Consider the following 21,951-nt stretch of genomic DNA (forward strand, 5'->3'; position numbering starts at 1 on the left):
AGCTGGCCAGTGAAACAGTCTGTCTGACTTGGACGCAGCCAACACACACTACATTATATACCAACATGACAAGTATTGACCAGTAGTAAAGACTACAATAGGTCAAGCCACAGCACTCAGAATTAGACATTAAGATAGCGTAGCTAATTTATACTTTGTTGTACGACCGTGTCACTTGCTGAAAATACCTTTTTCAACCAGCATGTAATCCATGCTTAGCTGTGACCAGCTTTTGGCTTTCACCGGCCGATCAACAGAGTGGCTTCTACAGTACTAACTGCATGGTCGCAGCCAAAAACATGATGCAGACAACAAAGTATGAATTAGGCTTTCAACGTTTGAGTTTGTGTACTGTGGCACACCACACAAGGTCATGTAACACCCATCACTTTATCCCTCCAGGGCCTCTACTGAGTTATTAATGATGATTGTTCTCGGGGCGTGGCAAATCTGGCAATATATCTATATTTTATAGAATCGATATCATGATATGAGACTTGATATCGCTTGGGATTTTGGATATCATAATATCCATGTGTTTGCATAAAGTGTTGTCATTTCCTGTTTTGAAATGCTGTATTACAGTAAAGTAATGACTTACATGACTGTTCTAGCTGTTTCTATTCACATTAAAGTTATACTGTGGAACACTCATTTTAGTAGTGTTTTTGACGACACCTCTGGTAGCTCCAATGTCATTACAGCGTCTGTCTATGGTCTGGTAGAACTGAATTCAGTTCGAAACAGAAGTACTGCTCCAAAACTAATGCTGCAGGATCCTAGTGCTAGGGATATTTTAGAAAGCAAAAACAACAACATTGTCAGAAACGATAGTATTAACTTTGAAATACAAAAAATATTTCGGGGGTAGACACTCACTACTAAAAATAGTCTTTAGAGAGGTTTTCAAAATACACATTTACTGTATGTGAAATAGTTATTGTGGATAACATGCCAGTGGTGGAAAACTTTTCTTTAATTGAAAATATTACACAGTATGACTTTAACCCTGGCATCTCTATTTTGGGAAAACTTTCAAAACATTTCCATTTTTTTTTTTTTTTCTTTTGAAGATGGCAGATCTACAAGCTTTCAGTGCATCATGCTGCGATGCATTGTGAGCTTGTAGATTGGGTGTTTTTGTCAAAGTAAATAGGGCTATAATTACAAGTGTGTGTCAACATCACACACTTAATGACTGTTAATGTGCTTGTCTAGAAATGTGGTCAGCCATCCGTTAGCCTGTTGCATAACATACCAGGCCTGTAAATTCAGAGCCGTACATGACAGTACACTTGCATACTGGAGCTAAAAACAGCATCGGTCTGTAGTACTTAATACTACTAGGCAGGTGTTCATTGGCATTTGGTGTTCAGAGATATAAACTATATAATTATTTTTTTAATAGATATTATGTCTGTCCTCAGTTAGGCATTCCCCGGCCGGGCATTACAACGCCATAAATGCAAATAAACATAGTGATACATGAAACAGGTGCAGTCACTACGTAGTGTGTCCTCAAGAAGCGCCCTAAATGTCTCTATTGAGACCAATCAAACCAGTTTCAGAGAGTCCTGAAGTGTGTGGAGCATAATAAACGAAAGCAGTCTTTCCTTGTTCACTGTTCATACGTGGACTGGTATATCTAATGTGTGTCTGTGAACGTGTTGAAAGTCCAGTAACATGGGCCTACTCTGTGTGGAGTTTGCATGTTCTCCCCGTGTCTCCTAGGGTAGTTAATACCCTCACAAAAACATGTAGTAATCCTGGTCGCTATACCGCCTCCCCCATGACAGCCGGGGCGCCTGATGGAGGGGAAGGGAACTGGTTGGAATAACGTGTTCCTTCCACGCGCTACGTCCTACCAGGGAAACTCCCCCCTGTCAGGTGACAAGAAGGTCAGTTGGCTCTCATGCATTAAAGGAAGCATGAGCTCGGCCCTGGCCTCCCTAGGCTGAAGGGGACTGGTGTAGCGCTGGTGTAGGGCAGGTGTAGCGCCCAGGATCACTTAGGAAATTGGCACCGGGTGAAAAAAATGGGTTACAAAAATCGCGGGATAAAAAAAAAAAAAAAAAAAAAGAAAGTCCAGTAACATTTGGTTTTAAAAGCGCCTTCTAAATAAATAAAATACAATGTTGCTCTCTACGAACTGCAAGAGATGGCCAATCCACGTTTTCATATAAAATACAATGATGGGTGTGAAAACCATCGCCAGTAATGCATCCTAGAGCACTGTGGTAGGCTGCTTCAAGAGGCTTCAATGGTTGGATTGTGGGTAATTCCCTGCGACATACTAGCATTATGTCCAGGGGGTGTACTTGTACATCATGGCTGGTAGATGTACTTGTCACACTGTTGAAACGGGAGATATGCTCCTGCCCTATGGGCTCAGCAAGGCTTTACCGTTAGGCTAAATAATGCTACAGTATATCCAGTTTCCCCAACAACAACGTTTTACCCCTCCACTGACCACTGTCAACTGTATACAGAGGAAACCCTGCTTTGAATCGTCGTCTCTTCTGAGGGTAGAGGGTGGGGGTCTACTGTAGAGTGTTATGTAATTGCACTCCCACTGTTGAGATTCTAGATGTTTATCACATTCCAGGATCAATAGGAAATTGTCTAGTGCAAGCTCACCCACACCCTGGTACTGAAGGCACTTGGAGAGTGCTCTGCCTCTGTGTATAATTAAAGCATCTTTCATGTTCACAACTGTGAGCATTGCTGTCCAACAGTAGCAGTGGTCATACTGTCTACCAGCAGTCAGTCACATTACAGCAGCAGTTGTTGCGGTCTTTATTATATTTTGATAACCTGGTGGCTCAGTGGTTAGCACTTTTGCCTCATTCTCACAGCAAGAAGGTTATGTGTATCCAATGTTCTCCCCCTGTTCATGTGTGTTTCCTCCGGGTGCTCCCCTCCAGTAACCCAGAGGTCCCTGGACCTCACTTTGAGAACCACTGCAATACTATGTATGCAATACTGTATGGTTGAATTTGTGTTTATCACACATTTTAGGCAAACATTTATATATATTTTTTTAATATAGTAATCTTTAACACATTCCATTCCAGAGTTTAATCTCATAATGTACTCACCAGTGCCAGCGTTTTATTGTTGTTTTTTAGTTTTTTTCATGTCGCCACAGACCTCGCTAAATAAGTTAAAAGTGCGCGTTCATTTGGTTCTAAACACACGGCGGATCCGTGAGAAACGGCCAGCGAAAATAGTTTCCAAATCCGTGCCGCCATCTTGAAGCTACAGCCGATCAACCATAAACAGTGATCAGCGAGGAGAAAAACAACAACCGAGAAAATCGAGTTTTAAACAGGATCCCAGACAGGAAGCGGATACGATCGAAAAAAACGGAACCCGAATAATTCTGTTTCCGACCGGAAACGGAAATGGATCAAAAAAAATCGGAAAGTGCACCTGGGGCAAAATCAATGGGAATCGGCGGTTCGCGTAGATCTACGCGACTGGCACGCTGCGGCTTTAAATAGGTTCGCGTAGATCTACGCGATTGGCATTCAATGTGTTAAGGGGAACCGTTAAGGAATCAGACGTTAAAATCCTAAAGGATCTCAACCCTACCAAAAATACATTACAGGGACAATACAAGTCATTACTGTAAAAGAGCATTTGTTCTCAACCTACTCAATATAAGTAAAGGCTAATGATTACATTATTGTGGGAGAAATTGCTTTTTTATTATATGACACACAATACAATACATGGCACAAGCATGACCTTCTATACAACAACGCCCTTTTCCTGAGCAACTGACAATGAGTACAATAACAATAAAAAAACATTATAGAGAACATGGTTATGTCATTAACATGAAGGCATGTTGTTGTCGAACCCTTACTAGTTGGCTGATTCAATCGGTATGTTATCTATGTATCTTATCATCACATGGTAGTGATGTAAGCGAAGTTAGGAATGATGATGATTATCAATAAAGGCATGCTTGGCTTCCAATGCTTCCCACGGATTAGGCTGCTGTAGAAAACATCCATGGCAATACACACACACACATGCATATAGTAGTATATAATACAGTATATCGTGTTGGGTGGAAACCTTGTATGCTTCTTTTTAAATTGTATTTATGAAATAGTGAAAATAGCCAATCTACAGCCTTGAGCTTGTAGAACTGCTATTTTCACTACATAAAAAAAAAGAAAAATTCATTTTTGGGGGCTTTTTGGCCTTTATTTATAGTTTTCAGTAGAGACTGACATGAAACAGGGAGAGAGAGATGGGAAGAGACATGCAGCAAAGATCGGGATCGGGACTTGAACCTGTGATGCGCTGTCAGGCTACTTTGAAGCCTGGGTGCCCAGACCGCTACACCAGCAATCCGGGCCTATTTTCACTACTTTTGTGTGACATTTTTGTTTGATGTCGGACATTAATTTACAAAAAAGTATGGAGATAAGAGGTTTATTTTGAGTTTTCTTATTTTGTATTTTATTTTTATTTCAGATACACGTAGGTCAGTGTATAAAGACAGGAAACCAAGGGTAGAGAGAGGAGAGATGCAGGAGACAAGACGGTCATGTTCGGACTTGGGTCTTCGCACTCACAGGGATCATAATGTGGTCCTTACACCGGCTGGCTGAGCCACCAGGCACACGGCACACGCAGAGATGTTAAGTGGCCGCCACTGGCCGGCTTTGAAGCATTTCAGCTTTGTTTTGAATAAAATAACAAAGTCACGGTAGAACAAAGAGATGACTTCCTGCACAGGTCATGAGCCGGATTTGAATCCACAACGTGGTGATTCGGTCTGTGCCATGCATGCTTACTGGCTGAGCTGCCGGGATGCCTTTTGAAGTCTCAATATTTATGTGCCAGTTCAGATTTTGATTTTTTTTTTGCAGCTAAAGTCTGCTTTAAACAAATAAGGATTGATTATACTCAGTTTGGGACCATGCCACTCTAATTAGGAATTGGCATCCTTAACAGACAGCCAAGGTTTGCCAGTGTTTGGTTGATGTTGGTTTCCAGCCCCACAGCCGGTGTGTACCGGGTGGGTACATTAGCTTGAACTACAGAACACGTCAACACAGGCATGTTCTTTTCTCCTTAAAAGCAAACCGTGGACAGTGATTTATTCCTTATTAAGAGGAGAGAAGGAGACCATGTAGGGGAAGACTCTTGGTAGAATTCCATCCCACGCCAATAGAGAGACAGGGTTTTGTAAAAGTCTTATTCACTACGCCATCAGGCCACTACTGCCATGTTCTTAGTTGTTCCTTAATACCTCACAGCAACAATAGGTTGCTGTGAGTTTTAGCTATTATTTGAGAGTCTGCTCTTTTTGAGTGTGCTCTGTAAAAATAAGTGGATGTTTACATTCAGGATTTGTAGGGCAACCTTATAACCACAAGTACAGTACAATAGCTGGCGCAGCATCTCTGTTGAGAGATGAATGGTATAGTAATTTTAATATCAAGCCAATACTGAAGAGTTATTAAAAATCAGTAATTCTCAAGTCACTCTTAAACAATTAATTGGCAGTGGAGGACAGGATGCTGGGTTGTGTAAACCGCGGATGTTTGCTTATTAACCGTAACCCATGTCTGAACTTGGTGAACTTTATTGATCAGAAGTTTTTATTGATTGTGTGTGTGTGTGTGTTCTGACAGGCGGCCTGGACCTGGAGGGCCTCTTCCTGGTCAACGGCAATGCGGAGCGTGTTGATTGGCTGCGGCAGCGCTATGACAGCGGCGAGGAGGTGGAGCTACAGAAGGAGGCGGACCTGGCCTCTGCCGTCAGTTTGCTCCGCCTCTTCCTGCAGGAGCTCCCTGAACCCGTCGTCCCCACGGCCATCCAGGGACACATACTGCAGCTCCTCCAGGGTGAGTGACTGAGTGTCCTCTCTCTCTCCTGTGTAGGGTTGGGATCCGGAACATGAACGAACCGGATCCAACATTAAGGAGACGGAATCGGTTCCGTCACATTTGGAACCGTTTCCGGAACCGGATCTTCACAGATCTACAAGCTCATAGTGCCGCGCTTGTAGATCTGCTATTTTTGAAAAATCGTGTTTTGAGTATTATATTGCAAGCAAAGATTTTGAACTCAAATCTTTGCTTCTGGAGGTCCATGGAACAAAATATTTTTAAAATATTTGCTTTAAAAATATATATATATTCAAAGATTTGCACAGATTTTCCACGATTTTTCAAAAAATAGCAGATATACAAGCTCATAGTGCTATGAGCTTGTGGATCTGCTATTTTTTGAATAGCCAAAAAATCTTAAAATGACACAGATGCGTTCCCGGTCTTAAAGGGACACTTCACCCCAAAAAAACTTTGTTTCAATGGATTAGTCACCCCATGGAGAGTTGAATTGAGAGTGAATTGAAATGAGACAAAAAACTAAAAAAATATCCATGAATTCAAGTCTCCATGGGGTGACTAATCCATTGAAACAAAGTTTTTTTGGGGTGAAGTGTCCCTTTAATGGGTTAAACCGTGTTGTTACCTGGTCCTTGCGATGTCTCTCCCTGTTTTCCCACTGCCTCCTTTTTAATGGAGAGCAGACTTTAAATTAACAAAAGGTACATTTATAGTGTTGCGGTGCCATTCACTTTGCCATGTCTCCATTTGGGAAAAAGCTCGATTTCATATTTTTCAATACCTATTATTTTGTGATGGTTTAATATACTATCAAGAGTATTGTATGTATTAATTTACTACATGTGAAAAGTGTAGATTACTCCTCTACACGTCTCCCTCACACTCATCTATTGTTGATCATCTCTAATGATCTCCTTTCCAGCATGATGGTTTTCCCTGTTGTCTGACACCTTGATTAAGAGTGACGGAGGATTGGACTGTTTGTTTGTGTGTCTGTCTGTCTTGGTAAACAGCTCACGTCTCTAATCTATCTGGTAATCTGTCACCTGACGTGTTGTCTCTCTTTAACTCCTCCTCTGTTCCCTAATTCACATCACGTCATAGTCTCATGGATCTTATGTGTGTCTCTTAATCTCTGTCTACATAACAAGAAAGGAGCTGTGTGGGAGCCAAAAAAAGTTGTACGTGCAGAATTGATAATTTTGCTGCCAACGCCCCTCTGTTTATAATTTATTGCTGAGCATAAATAAGCGATGATGCACGGCAAGGTACTTCCAATATTGGAAAATAAACAAGAAGGTTTATTTGTCACCACTGATACAGGTACAAGCAGCGAAATGTTTAGCCCTGCAATGGCTGAGTGGACAGAATTCCTACCGAAACGAACGTTTTCCCATCTCAAAAGTTCTGTATCTCTGTCCTGATGGCATGATTCTAAAGTGAAGTTTGAGGCGATGATCATTTTCATTTGTGTTAGTGCTAAGCGTGTGCTGGCTTTACCATTCATGTCAGAAAGTGTGGGTGTGGGAAGGGCCAATAATCGTGGAGTGTAATTTTTTTTCTCCTTCTTCACGATAAACGATAACGACTATCGTCCCATCCCTAATGCTTTGTACGCTTGCAGAAGACAGCGGCGAGGAGGAGGTGAAGAGGAGCATGCGCTACGTGCTGCAGCAGCTGCCCCAGCAGAACTACGGCCTGCTGCGCTTCCTCTGTCGCTTCCTGGCCAGTGTGGCGTCTTCGCAGCCCGACAGCTGGACCGTCGGGGCGCTGGCCGCCGTCTTCGGACCAGACATATTCCAGTGAGTTGACACGCACGCGCACGGGGCACACCCCGTCCTCCCCTTCGCCCGTTCTCACGCTGCCACCAGAGCGGTGGGGCGTGGGGGGGGGGTGGAGTTCTTATTTATTTGTACCACTGTTAGGGCTGTCACGATTACAAATTTAAGTTGACACATTCACTGCCAGGGGTTTTTCTAAAACAGGCTGTAGCTTCTGCCAGCATTTTTAAGCATTCTGACTAATCTTTCAAGAACCACAGAATATTTATCTCCAGTATGATCGATCCCCTGATGGTTGCTTATCACGGAGGGTTTCACTGTGCTTCCATGAACAAGACAAAAATTTCATCCTGACCTCCCATGTTCGCTTGTTATACCCAGTTGAAAATAGCATGTTTCGCCAAAAATGCATAGTAAAAACACAGGAGCCAAGATACAGAATATTTCCCAAATACTTTAACCAGGAAGTGAATGGAGCAGTAAATCTTTGGATCGCGTTATCTCCTGGTTCTGTGTGAAAAACTTTTTTCTTTTTTTTTTCTTTTTTTTTTATGACGGGGATCTGCGTCAATGCCGGGGAATGTGTTAATTGTCACTCAAATAATTGCGATTAATGATTTAATTGTGTGTTTGGCGTTGAACATTATGAATAGAAATTACATTTCTGTTTGTCTTTTAGGCTTCATAATAAAAAAATCCACAGGGCAGATATGACAAATTACTTAAATATGCAAAGACATTATTGACATATTTAATAAATGTATACATGTAAAAATTGCAGAAATAGCAGATATACAAGCTTACAAGCGTCATAAGCTTGTAGATCTGCTATTTCTGCTATTTTTAATGTTTGAAAATGTTTGAAAACATTTTTCTACATAGAAACGATTATAATGATTATGCAAAAATAATTGCGATTATCTCAAATGATTGCGATCAGACGATTATGTAATAATTGTGACAGGCCTAACCACCGTTATATTATCGTTAAAATAGTTGGTTAATTAGTTGCCATTTATTTGGGGGCCACTTGCAATACCCTTGCGGCCCACCAGTGGGCCCCAGCCCACAGGTTGAGAACACCTGGTTTAAAGTGTGTGTCCGTGTGTGTGTGTGTATGTGTGTGTCCACCAGTCTGTCGCTGGAGGGCGAGGACCTGCGGGAGGAGGCGGTGAGCAGGGTGCTGGCCGAGCTGCTGGACAACCAGGAGGAGCTGTTTGACTCCGAGGAGGACGACGTCTCCACCACCAACGACTACAGCTCCATCAACGAACAGGTACAACTTTTAGATCTTTTTGGGGGGGGTTCTATACATCAACAAATTGACGCAAATATGCAGTACAATATAATCGACTAAATAGATTGATTAACCACTTAAGCCCTATTTTATACTTATGTAGAACGGTGTCATGCAAAAATGGCAAAAGTCGTTTGATGAATCAACCATCTTTCTCTCCTCCGTTCATCCTTCGTTCCAGTGATTGATCTACACACCAATTCACACACGTACACACCATTTGTCCAACATTCAAGCAGGGGACATTAGAGACTTTGATAGTATAAGGACATTGAATGTTACATCACATCCTGTATACTGGTTGGAGGATGTGACCGTGTCTAGTTGCACTCTGTGTTAGCATTACTCACAGTGATGAGATGAGATAAGATGCTAATAATTTGCGGTCAAACATTGCGTGTGAATCCTGAAAACTTGAAAAGTAACAGCTTTACACGACATATATATACGTTTGGAGACGATCATTCGGCAATATCGGAAAATCTACAAGCTCGCAATGCCAGGTTCAAGTGGGTTGAAAGGACCTTCCTATCAAGGGTTAACATTTCGTGTTACTTGGTGCCAGCAGGTCATTGGGATTTCCTGTGCTGCCCTTATATAATCGTACAGTGCTTTGCGTGACATTTGCGAGGTAACTGTGTGACTTTGCTACGCCTGGGGCCCATTTCTCTGAAGTTGACCTTCCCACCGAAAAAAAAGCGGAGAGCCTGAAAATAACCTGAAATTATGTAACGGTGCCTCTGACACATAGTTCAGCGTGTCCCAGTATGTGCACAATCATCATGCGTGATCCCTGCATTGTGCTACGGCGTGTGGTACGTACGCACACGCTATGTGTGGAATGTGGTGGCTCAACTAAGTAAACACATGCAGTTCCCCCGGTAACACTCGCTCCTGCTGGATGGAGAGGGCTCCATATCGGGGGTCTTCAGCAGGGGGTCCGGGACCCCTAGGGGGTCCTTAGAGTTACCACAGGGGGTTCGCCAAATCTTTGTGTGATTGGATTTTTCTTTTTTTTTACATTAATCACTTGAACCCTATTATCCCTATTCTGAAGAGAACTTACACCAAAAACAGCAGATCTACAAGCTCACAACGCCTCTGCTATTTTCGGCAAAGAGGTTTGGTGTTGGTTTATGAAATCTATGAAAATACAATTTTATACAGTATGTAGTGGGGGGTCCCTGCTTCATCTCTCTTTCAGCTAGGGGGGTCCTTGGGCTGAAAAACGCTGAAGACCCCTGCTCTATATGACGGCACACAGGGACTTTACTTCAGTGGCTCTCAACCTGGTGGGCCGCGAGGGTATTGCAAGTGGGCCCCCAAATAAATGGCAAAACACTTAAGATTTTAACAATAATATAACATTAATATTAAGAAGTGGTACCAATAAATAAGAAACGTAAAGTATACTCCAAGCCCGAAACACAATCGATTTGATTGAACATTAAAATAAACTGAACTCTAAAATTGCACCCATCTGACCACTTAACGGCTGCCGTGTTAAGTGGCCCAGATGGGTGGGCCTGCGAACGCTTTCATGATGTTCAAGTGGGCCCTAGATCCAGCAAAAGTTGAGAACCACTGATTTTTAGATGAAGATATAGCCTAATGCGTTGCCAGGTAAATGATGAACATGTGGTGACATGATTATTTTCCCAAACCCTTTTGCTGACACACGTCTTTCGTTACAGGTTACAGTTGTTTCCATATGCATTTAGGTCTGTGCATTGTTCTAGAAATCTACATTGTGTCTAAGGAATGTAAGTGCCAGACTAAACAAATACAAAAGCATTCACTTAGTGCTGAGTGATGTGATTCCCCACCTAGTGTTGTGTCTATACAGTTTAACCCGTTCAATCCGGGAACGCATATTTAGCTATAACCATTATTTGTATACTTTGGCTATTGAAAAGTAGCAGATCTACAAGCTCATAGCACTACGAGCTTGTAGATCTGCTATTTTTGAAAAATCTTGGAACATTTGTGCAAATCTTTGAATACGTTTTTTTTAACATTTTAACTCAAATCTTTGCTTCTGGGGGGTCCCTGGAACAACATATTTTGATGGGGATCGGCGGCCAAAAACATATGATTTTGGGTGGTCCTTGACAAGAAAAAGTTTGAGCACCGCTGATATATCATATAGCAACAATAGTTTTTAAGAAAAATGAAGACATTTGTTGAGACATTTGACAGTTACAAATGTTTGCTTAAAAAACGTATTCCAAGATTTGCACACATTTTCATGATTTTTCGAAAATAGCTGATCTACAAGCTCACAGCGCGAGCTTGTAGATCTGCTATTTTTGAAAAGCCAAAGAAATCTAAAATGACAGAAATGCGTTCCCGGATTGAACGGGTTAATGACTGGTTTCTCTGCATACCGTAAAGAGCAGCAACAATGGCAATTGAAGACCATTGATATAGATGGTGGGAGGCTGGCAAAGTGACACTCCTTGCCTTTTAACTCTTTACCTGCCATTGACGAGATTTCTCGTTTTTCTCTGCATGGCTCAGCCAGCCATCGACGAGAAAAACGAGATTTTGATTATTTATTTATTTTATTCTTTTTTTATTTTTATTGTTTTACTTTTTTTTTGTTGCTTTTTACATTTTTCGTTTATCACAAAGGAAGCAGGAGATAACGCGATTCGAAGATTTTCTGCTCCATTCACTTCAATGTTAAAAAATAAACGGAGACAAAATTCACATTTTACCTATTTTTGCAATGTATTTTCTATGGCAGGGAAGGGGGTAGATGGCAGTTAAAGAGTTAATGAGCACTAGCACAACCATTAGAAAACCATTAGTTGATGACATGTTTTTGTGGGCATCACACGAAAGCCTCATCTGCCATAGCCTTTGAAATCCATGTCTGCCATAGGCTTTGAAATCCATACTGTGGGCTACTCATAAAATAAAATACATTATTATCGCTGTGTATTAATCAGTGTATTAACCTTTTGGGGCACTATGGTACGTACACAGTAATACTATGGAATTACCTAATGGAAATCCCCCTCACGATTTGTAAGTGCAAGTGACTCTATTGTACACTAAGCTGAAGTTGCATTATGTCCTTAGAACTCTTAAGTTATTATAATCATTAGAAACATAACGTCTCTGTTCACGCAATATTATTTGCTTATATGTGATATAATTATAAAGACACATTAAGTGACTTTAAGTGTCCCCTGAATTCCTGAAAAGATAAAAATAATAAAGTACAGTTTGTATGTCCAACTGTCAATTAAATCATGCATACACCCTTTTTAACTTAATGCACAAAGGCCATAACAAAGCAAGAATATATAATATGTTTTAACAATATGGTGTATGTATGTACACTTATGTTTAATACACATGCAGTACATACTGTATATACACTATACTGTATGTGTATATGTAGAGAGAGTATAGTGAAAAATTATGGATGTCTTCCGTCCTTCCCCATTAGTCCCAGGCCAGCACTAGAGACAAGCATGTCTTTTACTGACTGACTTAGTCAAAGAGTGATGGAGTTAGAATATTGGTCGTCCAGTTGGCTCAACAACAGACTAGCCAATAGCAGAATAGCAGAGCAATCATACTTCCAGACTTTGGGATGTAGTCTTTCCTCATTTGGCCTAACAACTACAGTAACTAGCTGGATGCAGATCAATCATCCCTCCAGCCTATGTGATGTACTGTGCGGAGTACAAGCCTATGGGGCCCTGGCTCATTTTGGCTGTTCCCCGTCATTGACACTCGCTTCCATAAATTGCATTCATCTTCTCTCTCTCTTTCTCTCTCTATTTTTCTCTCTCTTTTTCTCTCTCTGTCCCTCTCTTCCTGTCTTTCTTTCTGCTTGAATGGTAATTGTAAATCATACATTGACATTATATTTTAATTAACTGAGTTTTTATTTTATTCTCCCCTGTGGAGGGCGGCTTTGCTGTGTGTTATTTCAGTGGGGAAAAGACAGTTGAGCTCAAATAGAGCCCAGTATAATATAGTAATCCATTACAAAGTCCATCCAGGTTCGGTACTCCTTTTTCTGTCTTTCACTTAATGTTAACAGAGAGGGAGAGAGTTGAAGAAGAAAGCAGACAATGTGAATGAGAGCAGTCATTCGGAAAGAAAATGCCTCCATGTGTGTTACATAAGAGAGAGGCAGAGAGAGTAATGGAGGGGAAGGAGAGAGGGGGGGGGGCAGGGAAACCAGGAGGAGGGAGGGAGATGGAGAACGATATCGTCGCTGTCGGGTGGAAACCTTGTATGTTCTAAAAAACCTGTTACTTTTCAGGAAATGGAAAAAGGAACCTGTGTTCCGATGCATCCAATGTGGTTATTATTTAGCCTTGTAGATCGGCTATTTTTGCTACTATTGTGTGAGACTGTAGTATGACGAAAGGGGGGGCATTTATTGACAAAACAAAACATATAAAGTTGAAATATGAATATACAAGGTTTCTGCCAGACAGCAACGATGTGAGAAGGAGAAAGAGAGGGGGGTCTTTGAGGTGATGATGATGTAACCATGGAACTGACACCTCCAGCTTTTCCACTGGGATCAGCACCCTGTCAGAACAGACCCTTGAGAAGGAGATTAACACGCATGAGGCAATCTGTAAATAAGTTATGCAGCACAAAGAACCACAACTTGCTAGGAAAGAGGAGGTAGATGGAGTCATTGTTGCATAACTGTGATTGGACAGTGATTTCCCATGCTTTTGCTACAGGTCGATACATCCAGATGAACCCTATTTGTCCCTGTTCTGGGACAAGCGTCCTGCGAAAATAGTTGATCTACAAGATCACAACGCATCACGTTGCGATGCAATGTCAGCCAAGAGATTTGATGTTAATGGAAAAAGGGGCCTGTTATAGACCTTTGGGGGACTCTGGTCAATTAAGTATATACGGGTTGAGTAGTTAAGAAAGCTTTATAAACTCCAAAAGGCTTTGGTATTAACTGACATGACGAAGTGAGCTTTTGTTTTGTTTATGTTTGACAAAATGGGTTAGCTGTATTGCTGCCAAGGTTCGTGTGTGTGGCTGAGGCTACGCTTGTAAGAGCAGTAACATCAGTGGATTTGTTTTGAGCATGTTATTTTTCTTTTTACTTACTCTGTGAAGTGGATGCATCAAAATACATTAAAAAAATACATTGTAAAAGTATGTTTAATCAGGTAAAGTTGACCGAAAATGTATTGTTTTTCCACCATCAACCACATTCACACCTGTGAGTCGGCCCCATTACAACCACTGTTTTTAGAGTCGGCCTCAGGTCTAAATGGGCTGAGGGACCCGCTGAACCACGCCTCTTGGCAGTGTGCCACCAGTATGGCAACCAATGTGGAAAGCTTGCTCTGTCTGTGCCATTGAAATAATACCCTGCCTCTCTGTATCCAGGGTGACTGCTAATCTTGGTTTGGCTATTTGGCTTGAGCTGAGTTGGACTGCGCTGGCCAAGATCATGTGTTGCTGGAGTTAATGGAAAATTATTATACTCGGTCTGTGCATTAATAGTAACAAAAAAACAACCTTGAATTAAACTACTGTACGTCTGCTACTTTTACCACAGCAGTTATCCAAAACCAGGCATGGCCTACACGGCTAGGTTTGAACTAGGACAGTTCCATAATATCACAACACATTGTAAAGCAGTGGTTCTCAACCTTTTCTGGATCAGACCCCACTTGAAAATCTCAAAAGCGTTGCTTGCCGGCCCATCCATCTGAGCCGTGTTAAGTGATCAGATGGGTGGCCAGATGCATTTTATTTTAATAATCAATCAATCAATTGTGTTCCGTGTTGGATCAATTTACGTTATTATTTATCTGTATCACAATCACAATGAAAACATACTTTTCAAGAAAGAAAGAAACCATTGTAGTTTTCCTTTTACATATATATTCTTTTTACATAATTCTCTTATGATCATTAAAATCATAGTTATTTTTGTATAATCACTGTTGTAAAGCAAGGTGTTGAGGTCCTATATCTATTCTAGGCTGGAACGCAATGAACTACATACTGCTGGAACACAGTGTAATACTATGCAGCAGCATTGTATATCAATTTAGAATGAGAACGTGCAGGCATTTGCTGAAGGCTGTGTGACGGCCTAGTTGGACTGGATCCAGGGAGGTAAAGGGACCATATGAATGCTATAGTTCAGTGTCAGGTCACGAGCTGCAGTCACACTGTAATCTGTTATGCACTTTATAACGTGTCCAGATAACGTGTCACACCTGCATCTTTTGGGTCAGAGACAGTATTATACCCTGTGATGAACTTAACCAGGTGTAACTGTTGATTAAAGTCTTGCAACTTGGTCACGTGTCCAACGGAGAGCCTGGCTCACACAGAGCGAGCGACGAAAGAGGTAGAACAACATTTTTCCGACCAGTCACCCAGTGTACAACCTGCTGGAGCGTAAGGCTAGCAGGTTGATCGCTATTGAGGAAATAAACGGCACACCCATGAGGGCTGGAATGAGGCAACACTGAGGAGTTTTTTGTTTGTTTTTGTTTTTGTTGGCGGTGGAGGAGGACTGACTGATTGAGATCCAAATAGCTTGCCCATGTCCTCATGATGAAATGCAGGCTGGGTAAAATGTTTATAGTTAATTTAAAAAACAGGACTTTTACTTGTAACAAAGTATTTCTACCTTGTGGCATTATAGTACTTCCACCTCTGACAGTAGGCAATAGGCAAGCTGGTTTGCATCAGCAGGGGATGTTGTTTTCATCTTCCTTAACTCTGAACCACTGAAACTGGACCACAGTACTGGCGCCAAGGCTACGACCTTCTGTTCCTACACTACATTCCCTGCCCTCTCATGTGACTGCACTGTGGGCGCACAAATGCACACAAACACAAACAAATGCACACTCATTTGCACCACACTCATTTGCTTAATTAAAATAGGGTTGTGCTCGCACACAAGTGTGCACACGGATAAAACATACTTGCATGCTCATACTACCCGCATCCGTGCCTCACACACTCACTCACTCACACTTAATAAAACTCTCATTGTGTTAGATTTTTCTGGTCAGGTCTGCTTGTTTACAAATGTGAATCTTAACATTTTCTCTCTTTAGTCCCCCCCTCTCTCTCTTTCTGTCATGGCATCAGGCATTCCTAATATGATAATAATATAATAATATTATAATATAATATCCTAAATAGGAATTTACATCGTTCACCTGCTCATAAGCTCTCTTATCTTTACATCATCTGAAAGGCTCTGTGAATGTGATTATCTATTCACTCCATGTGACTGACACTCAATTTGCAAAGAAAAAAGTCCCTCTGGTCCAGCAGATGTTTATGTACTCAAGGTGATATTCATTGTGTCAATATGAATCACTTATAAGAAGAAGAATAAATGCACTCTAGGGGACTATTATGTATTTCAAAGTGATATTTATAGCCAGTTTTTACTACGCCCGAGTAGCAGTTTTGGCAACAACGAGGCGGTCATTGAATAATTTAAGGTCATATTAATGTTGTTGAATAAGTAGCTTCAAGTAAGCTATGTGTGTGTGTGTTAGCTACACATGGATGGATATACATATTTGGCCTATAAGTGCCTGCTTTGTGGGCTGTTAATTTTGTAAACCATTAAAAGAGTCATTTTGGTTGTATTCCATGAACACATAAATGCTCAACATTCTGCTTGTTCATTTGCCCTCTCTCTGTACCACACACACACACACACACACACACACACACACACACACACACACACACACACACACACACACACACACACACACACACACACACACACACACACACACAGAAGTATGAGTCATCCACAGATCTGCATGCGCCACGGTGCGAGAAGAATTCTCCATCAGCCAATGGGAATGAAGATGTTGCCGTAGCAACGGGGGCAGTGGCGGGCAGCAGCTGGGGTTGGCATTGAGAGAAGGAAGAAGGACAGAACTAGACCAGAGTAGAGGAGTTAGATGGAGATAAATCTGTTGGGTGACCCTTATATTTTTAGTGTTGTGGGTTCTCTCTCTGTTTCTCTCTGCCTCAGCCCACTCGCATCCACTCTCTCTCTCTCCCTCTCTGTCTGTCTCTCTCTCTCACTCTCTTTTCATTTATTTCCTAATCATCTCTCTAATGTTGACTAAACTAAAATACCGTTGCTGTCAGACAGAAACCTCTTATCTTCATATTTGTTTCATAAACTATCTAGTAGTATCATACTAGAGCATCACACAATACCATCAAACATAGCAGATCTACAAGCTCAAAAAGCGTTGCTTCGCACCACGTTTTGAACTTGTAGATCTGATATTTTTGATATTTTTAACAGTTTTGGACCTATACTGTATGAGGTTTCCACCCGACAGAGACGATATATAAAACAAAGGAGCATGGTGGGTGGTGTTCACACTCTGAAAAAGAACTTGTCCCATACCCAGACTGTAAAAGGGTTTCCATACAAAAATATTACGTGTGTGTGTGGGGGGGTGTGTGTGTGTGAGCCCTGTTGTGAAACGCTAACACAAAACAAAAGGACGTACCACTTTTCATCTCCATTTGTTTCTCACTGTTCCTATCCCTCCTTCCCTTCCACTCTATCACTCACTGTGTCCCACCTTCCTTTCCGTCCCTCCCTTCCCCATCCCAGCCCAGCCACTCCCTGCTTTACCCTTCTGTCCTCCCTCCTCCTTCTCTTTCCTTCTTGCCTCCTTTCCTCGCTCGCTCCTTCTGCCACCTTTGCTTTCTGTCTTGTCCTTTCTGGTCACTGTCATCCTCGACCACCCCTCTGTCTCTTTTCTCTCTGACCTATCGTATGTCTATCTTATCTGTCTTCTGTCTACCTGATCTATCTTATTGAACTATCTTGTCTGTTATCTAGCTGTCTAAATGTCTGCCTCTTTGTCTGTCTGTCTGTCTGTCTATCTAACTATCTAGTCTAACTTATCTCATGTCTATTTTATCGTATGTCTACCTTATGTATCTTGACGGTCTTATCTATTTTATTTCACGTCTATCTTATCTATGTATCCTAGGTCTGCCTGTCTTATGTTGTGAATGTGTTGGCCATTAGCTTTTCTATATTTAGACATCCCTAGACCAACACGTATGCAAAAACGCTTACCACACACGCACACGCGCACACGCACAGCTTCTACCAGCTATCAGTATTCTTGGGTGTATCAACACCTTCAACTCATGAATTCAGGGGAGCAGAAATCCCCCAACTGGAAACATTATCCTCTCCCATCACCTCCGTACCACTCAATTACTTCACGTCCAAGATGAACGCTTTTTGTTGTTCATGAGAGTTGGGTGAAAACAAAATGATCACCACTGTGTCCATTTCTTTCTCAATTATTATCAGATAATATCTTAAGGATTTGGATTTTGTTATGGTTGGCAACAATGGAGCCCAGTTAGTTTTCAGAGGTCTTGTGATATTTTGCTGCCAATTCAGGGAACTAATGTCCTCGAGCAGGAAATGAAACCATCTCCACTGGGCAACACTTATGTTGAGACTATTAAATAACTGTGTCAATAAGCGGTTTGGCTTGTGCTGAATTTTCCCCTCAACAACAAAGCTTATTAAATCCTGTTTTAAAACTGTATAAATCCCCGGAAAGGGATTAAAACAGGAATGCACTTCCGTGAAAAACTGTAATTATACACACACACACCATACAGTTAATAACCGTAGTTTTGGAAGTCCCTGACATTCTGAATGGAAAGCACCTTTCAGTGCTTCTATTAAAGGTGAAGTGGTCACTCCATTTTCTCTTTTAGTTTCTACAAGCCAGCTGAGATGGGCCATAAAAATGGAGACCAGGAAATTAGATGGTCCTGGCGGGAATCGATCTCAGGCAAGCAATCAATGCTACATGTAGCTCCACAGATTGGGCTCTTAAGCGCTGTACCATTTCTGGAGACAACTTTGGGCTTAATTTTTATTCTGTAGGTTAGCATACAGGTGTGCACATACAGTACGGGCAGGCGCAGCTTGTGACTTTGTTTCTTTGTCCTAGACAATTTAACTACGGTATATGTTAAACCTTATGCAAGTGGAAGTAGTGGTAAATCATTGTTTTTTAAATAACCAGCAACAGATCAGTGGTATAAATTGACTGGTGCATGAAATTGTACATTTCTAAACTTGCATAGCCAAAGTGAGACACAAGTGTATTTAAGTGTAATGAATATTATAATGCCTTTTGATGCTAACCTCCAGGGTGTTTCTTTCTCTCTCTCTCTGTAGATCACAGAGCTGGATGATGAGAAGGGTGAGACAGAGTGCGAGGAGCTGCCTCAGGACGGAGAGGAGGGCCCTGCCCCTTCCCAATCACATGATACCGGCAGCACATCAGACAGGTAGCGCACACGCTCGCACACACACACACACACACACACACACACACACACACACACACACACACACACACACACACACACACACACACACACACACACACTATCAAACACCTCTGGGTCTCAGTGCTCATCCACCGTTCCGATTAGCATCAAAGCAATGTAAACCATCCGCTGTAGTAATTTATGCTGTCAATTATTAGTTAAATCCTGTTAGACAAGGCCCTGTCAGGCCAGGCATTCATGTTCATAACACTCTGATTCACATACACGTACGTTACGTTGCTCTCAATTTACTCTAGGTTAAGTCCCCTCTGTCAAGGGCAGCCACTAATTTAGTTATGCAACCATTGTATTCTGTTGAGAACAAGTGTAAAGGGGCTACAACTGCTGTCTTTGGGGCTATGGTGGGCATCTGAGGCGAGGACATTTTCATTGATTTAATTTGTCAGCAAGTGTGGGAATAGTTTACCACATTTTTATATGCAAGCTTACAAGCTTAAGATGCATACAGTATTATGTAGGTGTGACAAGCTTTTGCTTTCGTGCATAGCTGTAAAAACATTTTCTTAACCTTGAGGAGTGAACACATGTTACTGTCAGTCAAGTAACGGAACAACAAAAATAAAACAGGCCTGTGTTTTACTGGGTGCTTCCACCACAGTTCTTTGGCTCAGGGTCAGGTAAAGAGGTAGAGTTACATACTGTACAGGCAAACTTCTTGGTACTGTTGGAGTTGATGGGACTGTTTAATTGGAACAACTATAATAAATCTATTCAACACCTAGTAAATTGCTATTTCATGTTCCGGATCCAGAACCCACCACTAGGGATGCAACTATGGACTATCTTCTTAGCAATGATTCTTTCGCTTACTTATCCATTTAATCGAGAAGCGTGCTTTTTTTATTGTGTATTTTTATATATCAACAAATCAACACAAAATATAATGGATTGTTTATAATTGACTTAATCAATTTTTTTGATTAATCTATTGATATATCTTTTGTATATCCCTATTTTATACTTTCTCGTACAACGGTGTCGCGCAGATATAGCCAATCTACAAGCTCACAACACAATGCATTTTTTGCTTGTAAGTCGTCAATTTTCGATATTTTTTCTAAATTGATCATTTTATTTAAATTGATTATTTGTAAAGCTTTTAAGTTCAATTAACTGTTGCACCCTTACCCATCACCTTAAAAGTTTTTTTAGTTTTCTCAGTTTCATTATGTGCAAGTCAAGCACAGTTGAGAACACCAGAGAATCCGACAACATAATGTTCTGGCATCGTTAACCAGTGGCAGACTTGGTTTGAGAATTTGGCCACTGACTTGACAGGTCATCTCAGACACCCACGTGCACACAGTAAAATCCTCAGGGTTTATTCAGAGAGAGTTCAAATGTAACCAAATGGAGAGAAATATGCATTAAAAACTTATTTTTGGTGTAATACTTGAAATTTGTTTTGTATCATTACCACCCTAACTACACACACTTAGGACAGCTTTTTATTCCAGAAAAAGGCTGCAGCTTCTTTTAATATCTTCCTAGTTCACCACTTAATCCCTTTATACTTCATTGTCTGCCAGGCAGATACTGAAAATAGCCAATCTACAACCTCACAACAACACAACGTTGCAATGCGTTGTGACGTTTTAGTTCTGAATGTTTGCCCGGCAATTTGTGCCAAAATGTATGCCTACTTTAACATGCCAACAATAGGGACGCTAGGGTTAAGCAGACATTCTGAAAACCTGAGCTGCGAACTGTTGACATACGGCTACTGTCTAGTCTGACAACTTACCCAGACTCATACATAGGATAAAGAGTATATTCTTCCAGACTGAGGGTCCTAGGGTCATGGTTCAATCTCCCAGGAAAAATATGCTGATCCTCTCTGCTCTCCTGACCTCGATGATCTGCTTTAAATGGCTACAGACCACCACACCACATCCAGAATGACATTTCATGGTGTGTGAATGTGAAATACATTGTAACATACTTTGGAAAAAGGCGCTGCAGTCCATTTACCATCATTCCAACCGGCTGTCTCTTTCACCCTCACTTCTCCATACGCCTCCCCTGCAATATGTCAACTCGTCGCAGTTTTTGAAAACCCCTGCTCTAGCATGTTACACCAATCCTCCACCCGACATCTATGGACAAAGTGAGGGTACCATCGTTGTAGCTAGTGCGCATGGTCACTACCTCCCTCCCCAAAATTCCAAACAGATCCTTTCAGGCTTCACAGCTGCGTTGGCTTTTCATTACAAACATGCCATCATGAAAACGACTTTATTATTGCCACTTTGACCTCAAGGGTGATGGTTTTATGTGCTTAATTTGGATTGAATGACAGTAACAAGTGGGTTGTCTTGTTTCAAAGAATGGCATGGCATAGATTACATTTAGAAAGAAGAGGAAGTCCGCACACTGTTGACGCTCCAGCGACCACAATTTTATTTAAGGCTCACAGCACACAACGTTTCGACCCCTTCGGGTCTTCATCATACCTGATGAAGCTCACTGCCACGCATTGTGAGCATTTAGATCTGCTATTTGCACAGTTTTTGCACGACACCGTTATGCAACAAAGTATAAAATAGACCTCAAGTGGTTAATCGATTCATTGATA

The 21,951-nt window shown here is 41.4% G+C and overlaps 1 protein-coding gene across 4 annotated transcripts in view; it reads left to right on the forward strand.

Annotated features, from left to right (window-relative positions):
• Positions 1–21,951, forward strand: part of fam13b (family with sequence similarity 13 member B) — an 80,265-nt gene that overhangs the window by 24,538 nt on the left and 33,776 nt on the right. For all 4 annotated transcript variants that reach the window (XM_080416767.1, XM_080416768.1, XM_080416766.1 and 1 more), the window contains 4 exons: positions 5,658–5,870; positions 7,501–7,678; positions 8,792–8,933; positions 19,201–19,313. In XM_080416767.1, the coding sequence (XP_080272893.1) occupies positions 5,658–5,870; positions 7,501–7,678; positions 8,792–8,933; positions 19,201–19,313 (646 nt within the window). The remainder of the gene's footprint in view (positions 1–5,657; positions 5,871–7,500; positions 7,679–8,791; positions 8,934–19,200; positions 19,314–21,951) is intronic.

This window comes from Gymnoscopelus braueri, assembly GCF_963280865.1.
Source record: "Gymnoscopelus braueri genome assembly, chromosome: 20".
NCBI classification, from domain to species: domain Eukaryota; kingdom Metazoa; phylum Chordata; class Actinopteri; order Myctophiformes; family Myctophidae; genus Gymnoscopelus; species Gymnoscopelus braueri.